Here is a 5,794-nt window from a genome sequence, read left to right as displayed (position 1 = left end):
ACAGATCTCTGACCTCAACCTAATTGAACACCTTTGGGATGAATTGGAATGCAAACTGCAGGTTTGGAGAATTTACGCAGCAGGTTAAGATTATTAACGTAGCAGTTTAGGAAACTCAGATTTAGGTTAGGAAAATAGTTAGGGTTAGCTAAAACGCAAAAAAATATATAAAAATATACTTTTTACGTTAATTTGTCAAACTGGATTCCTTCTAGCAATGACGCTACCGGTGCCAGCACATGCGCAGATCAAATACACCCCTGGAACGCATTCAACTGTTTAGCTTGCTACATGTCCTAATAATTCGAAAGATACCTGCTTTTCTGAGCTGTTTTAATCGTCGTATGCTTACTCCGATTAAGATAAACATAGTAATATGTTGACACTCGGCTTCTGCCATAATCAGTTTAATATCGAATAATTGCATGTAAATGTTGTTTGATATAGACATTTCAGCTATTTGACACTGACAGCTGAAGTTGACACGCCCCTTACCGTGACGTTGATTCCCACACGTGATGACGGGGGGGGGGCGGCGGCGGAAGTGTCAATGACAGTCCTGGTTGTTTTGTTCTCATTCCTAAACCTCATCGGATAAACATAATCATAACGACGTGAATAACATGACCACCATATCACAATTTGTGAATGATCAGCCGGTACTGCATCGGCGGGAGTTTGAGGAGCTAGATAGTCGAAGAAGGTGTCAATCTCATCATCCATCCAACACACCAAGACAAACATTCCAGGTAGCCAGCTAACCTCGTTAGATAGCTAATGCTATCCAGCAGGTGCAGTTAACTAGCTAGTGTTGCTAGCAGTGCAATATCTAAATCAAGTGGAACTGTAACTAGTTATATAAAAAAACATCGTACTGGCACGAAGCGAATAAATTTCAGGGTTAGCTAATTGGTGACTGACGATTCATAAAATGCTTACTAAATTGCTTGGATAATCAGCGAGCATGCTAAATCCCTTGACGTCATACTGACATGTAGCTTTGGGACAACAGACTCCTGAGTCTGTATAGTTGTGCATCGTGCTGGCGGGTGGCGACGGAAAATAATCCTACCACAATATAGCCGGCTAAATCCCAACAATTGTTTTTCTTGTCAATAAGAGGATATGTATAATATAAGAACTCTACTTACCAGACGTAAAAGTGAAATGTGTCCATCGAATAAGCGTCTGAATCTATCTTGTCACCATATTCCCTCCGAGTTAAACTGGGGCTGCGATTAGACCACGCACTTCACGTGAAACTTCCTAACACTAAATCTACCACTGTTTACACAGCAGGAATGTGAGGTGGTTTGGACAAAAGTTGGATTCAGAAGTTTATTTCCCGATGTATTCCAAAACTAGATTACATAAGGCAGCTATTGCCGTTTCAAACCAACTGGGAACTCGGAAATCTCCCGAATTCAGTGCATTCAAGACAGCTGGGAACTCGGGAAAAAAATAAATAGCTCCAACTGGGAAAAATCGCTTTGAAAGGTCATCCAAATCGGAAACTAGGACATCGTTTTAGTTTTTGAGCTCCTACTTTGACCTGAAATCACTAACTCGTGATTTGACCCCATTTTTGGCACCTGTATTTGGGGAATTTCTCCCATTCTTCTCTGCAGATCCGCTTGCGCTCTGTCAGGTTGGTTTTCTGAGCAATTTTCATGTCTCTCCAGAGATGTTCGGTTGGGTTCATGTCCGGGCTCTGGCTGGGCCACTTAAGGACATTCAGAGACTTGTCCTGAAGCCACTCCTGCGTTGTCTTGGTTGTGTACTTAGGGTTGTTGTCCTGTTGGAAGGTGTACCTTCACCTCCATCTAAGGTCCTGAACAGGTTTTCATCAAGGATCTCTGTACTTTGCTCCGTTCATCTTTTGCTTGATCCTGACTAGTCTCACAGTCCCTGCTGCTGAAAAACCTCCCCACAGCATGATGCTGCCACCACCACGCTTCACCGTTCTCCCATCTCCATAGAGGAACTAAGGAGCTCTGTCAGAATGACCATCGGGTTCTTGGTCACCTCCCTGACCAAGGCCCTTCTCCCCCTATTGCTCAGTTTGGCCAGGTGGCCAGCTCTTGTAGAATAAGGGAGGCCGCTGTGTTCTTTGGGACCATCAATGCTGCAGATATGTTTTGTTACCCGTACCAAGATCTGTGCCTTGACACAATCATGTTTCAGAGATCTACAGACAATTCCTTCAACCTCATGGTCATGCTCTGTCAACTGTGGGATGTTATATAGACAGGTGTGCCTTTCCAAATCATGTCCAATCAATTGAATTTACCACGGGTGGACTTCAAGTTGTAGAAACATCTCACGGATGACCAATGGAAATAGGATGCACCAGAGCTCAATTTCGTGTCTCATAGCAAAGGGTCTGAGTACTTATGTAAATAAGGTATTTCTGTTTTTTATTTTGAATCAATTTGCAAATATTTCTAAAAACCTGTGTGTAGATTGATGAGGATTGATTTTATTTTATTTAATACATTTTAGAATAAGTCTAACATAACAATGTGGAAAAAGTCAAGGGGTCGGAATACTTTCTGAATGAACTGTAGCTGGCTACTTTTAGTGCATTTATTATGCTTTGGGCAATGTTTCTGTCACCTAGCAACTTTAACAACCAACAGTTACATTTCAAGGCTGGTGGGCAGTCTTATGATTCCAGCATGTATCAGTATAATGCTGATAAGAAGTTATGTGTTGTTGAAATGAGAGACCCATTCATACAGCCTAATGGCATGTCACACAGCCTTATGACATAACCACATGCCTATCCTAGGTATGGTACGTTCCATGTAGTGTACCTCTTTTGACCAGATCCATATGCAACACTGGATAATTGTAGTGAGGCACAATGTATGGGGAATAGGGGTGTCATTTAAAAGCCATACTTGTCTTTTCAGGATGACCCTAGAGTCAGACCACCTGGACCTAGATGGCAAGGCCCTCCCGGTGACCCTGGGACTTGGTGGTCACGCCCCTCTGGCGCCCCTGGAACCAGACCCCGCCCCACCGCTGACCCCAGAGCCAGGCTACGCCCCTCCGGTGACCCAAGGCCCAGACCACGCCCAGCCGGTGACCCCATGGCCAGGTGGCCCCTCATTGACGATCCCACGACAAGACCTCAGGTGGATGACTGCGAGCGGATGGGGACCCTTTTCGGGCAGCTAAACAAGTGCCTGCGCAGCGCGGGCTTCACCCAGATGTACTTTGGGGAGAAGGTTGTGGATCCTGTGATCATCATCTTTTTCTGGGTCCTACTGTGGTTCCTGGGCATCCAAGCTCTTGGGCTGGTGGGGACTCTGTGCATTGTCATCATCTTCATCCAGAAGTAACTCGATCTCCAGCCTGTTTGATTGGCAGTTGGGAGCTCCGGTGTCTACAAATAAAAAGGACTTGAACTCCAAATGAAAGGACTTGAACTCCCTCGCTGTCTGTTCTGTTTGCATTAAAAGGGCAATCAGCAGTTACTTCTTACTTTTTTGGACTTGTATATTAATGATATGTACCCATTGATTCTTGAAGAATATTATGCCTCATGAGCTTAGTTTATCTGTGGTACCCCATCAGAACTCAAAATATAAGCTTGTTTTACCCTAATGTTTGTAAACAAACACTGTATAGCATAGTTTTAACCAGGTTTTTCTATCATTTGAATATCATGGATGGTCAGTCCTTGCATCCCTAGCTCTGTCTTTGAATTTGAGAATGGTTAAATTTCTCCAGCTCCATATCGCCACTTTATGCTGAAACAGAGGTGGGGAGCATGCTTTATTTTTCAGCTGCTGATTGACACTTTAAACCTTCCTAGACTCAGTGAGCGTTTGTCAATACTCATCTTCTTAGTGGCCAACTACACTTTATCTGGAGGGAACATTTAGAGTGCTGGCAGGTGAAATGGGGGCCTTGCTCTTAACTACAGATCTCCTGGTTTCAAGCTTTTAAAACTGAAAATCAGACCACTTTGCTCACTAGCTGCACCCCAATACTCAAAAGCAATGTCTGATTATCTCATTACATATGTGAGTATTGAATTGAAAGAACTGGATCAGTGAAAGCAATATATCTAATAGCTTAACTAGTTTTGTATCGCATAGTTTAACTGGTAAGTGTCATTTTCAAGTTTTATGAAGTTTTTGATCATGAGGGAAAGCAATCAAGGAAAGGAAGTCTATCAGAACTATTTGGATGCAGCCATTGCTTCAAGTATACTGAGTAGTTAAATATGCAATCTGTAAGCCTCCCGTGTGGCGCAGCTCCCGAGCCTGAACGGGAGTTGTAGCGATGATACAAGATAGTAGCTACTAAAAACAATTGGATACCACAAAATTGGGGAGAAAAAGGGGTAAAAATAAATATGCAATCTGTAAGATGATATCTATAGTGTACATGGAATTATATTATGTGGGGAAAAACAAATATTTCGTAACATCATTAGAACCGGTAGCCTAAATCAAGGAGCGGCCCGTCATATTCCAAGGTGCATTCCATGAGATTTGCACATACAAGTAGCACTGTATTTCTATGATACAATTTGTAGTGGTCAAGGAATGACATTCCATGAGAGCAACATTACTTTGCTTCACATCTTACATTATATGCCATTTTGTTAAACAACAGAATGAAGTCAAATATCCTTCATTTTGGGGTTATCTAGAGGTCTGTTTCTGCTGCATTAGTTTTAATTACCAATGACCATCAGGCCATATGACACATTGCTTTTTTAAGGCAATTTGGGAGCAACATTCTAACACCTGCATGCCTACAAGGACCTGGAATGCATATCACTGACTAGTTTATTAGGTTCTATAGTAACGTGAGTTGTCCCCCTACTTTGAAAATGCATTCAAACATATACCTTTGATATGCATGTACTTCAAAGTAATGTGTGGTTGCTGTGAAGGAGAAAAGTGTGCTCATGACTAGCATGGATGTTTAACTTTTGCACATTTGTAAATGGGAATGGTAGAGAGAGTTATATTATATCAAGCCTATCTTTTTGAATGAAAATGGTACATAAATTGTCAGGAATCCTACTATTTTTAAAGTTGCATGCAATATGTAACTTGAAAGCAAGTCTAAGAAGCAGTAGATCTGTTATGTGCTCTATTTCTATGCTTCCCGTTGCTTTCGGTTTTGTTCACCAGCTGAAAATACAATATTTTTTAGATGGACAAATGATTTTCTACACTATACATTGCTTGTTATGTCACAAACTGAAATTGGGCGAACTATTCAAATTTTTGTAATCAGGAAATGATGACGTGATTTATGCATGTTGCACCTTCAGTGGAGGTGACAAAATACCCATAAAACCTACCGGTCAAACAGGGAAATGTTCCAATCGTGTTTCTTCCATTCATTTTTCCCATAGGGGATTTTATGAAACACTTCAAATAAGGGCTGTGTTTCGTGTAGGCTTACCCTGACGTGCCATTTTGATAACCATGTAAATCTCTCTCGGACAAGGTGACTTTTATCAATATATATATTCGGCTCTGTTTCCTCTCATATTTAAAAAAAATAATGCTAATTAGCATTAAAGGAGACATCATGCAAAACTACAAATCCCTTCAAGCTCCTGAATCTTCTCCAGCTGACATCTTTGCTAACAGGTATTGTGTCAATTTAAAACTTGCACTAGACGGTTCAAAGAATTGTCCATTTAAAGAAATGTAGTCAATTTATTCATTACTACATTTAGCTAACATTAGATAATCCAGAGATTCTTACCTTTGCCCTGATTTGGAATTCTCGTCCAGATAATCATGGCATTTGTAGT

At 41.4% G+C, this 5,794-nt stretch overlaps 1 protein-coding gene across 1 annotated transcript; it reads left to right on the top strand.

The window, feature by feature from the left end:
* The first annotated feature begins 517 nt into the window (after window positions 1-517).
* Window positions 518-5,441, top strand: LOC124046564 (uncharacterized protein FAM241A-like). The gene is made up of 2 exons (XM_046367080.1): window positions 518-749; window positions 2,916-5,441. Exons 1-2 carry the CDS (start codon window positions 624-626, stop codon window positions 3,345-3,347), a joined length of 558 nt encoding a protein of 185 aa, XP_046223036.1. The 5' UTR covers window positions 518-623; the 3' UTR covers window positions 3,348-5,441.
* Window positions 5,442-5,794: the final 353 nt, after the last annotated feature.

Source organism: Oncorhynchus gorbuscha, linkage group LG10 (assembly GCF_021184085.1).
Source record: "Oncorhynchus gorbuscha isolate QuinsamMale2020 ecotype Even-year linkage group LG10, OgorEven_v1.0, whole genome shotgun sequence".
Lineage (NCBI taxonomy): Eukaryota > Metazoa > Chordata > Actinopteri > Salmoniformes > Salmonidae > Oncorhynchus > Oncorhynchus gorbuscha.
Note: the sequence above shows the minus strand (reverse complement) of the source record. Positions and strands in the feature narration are given on the sequence as shown.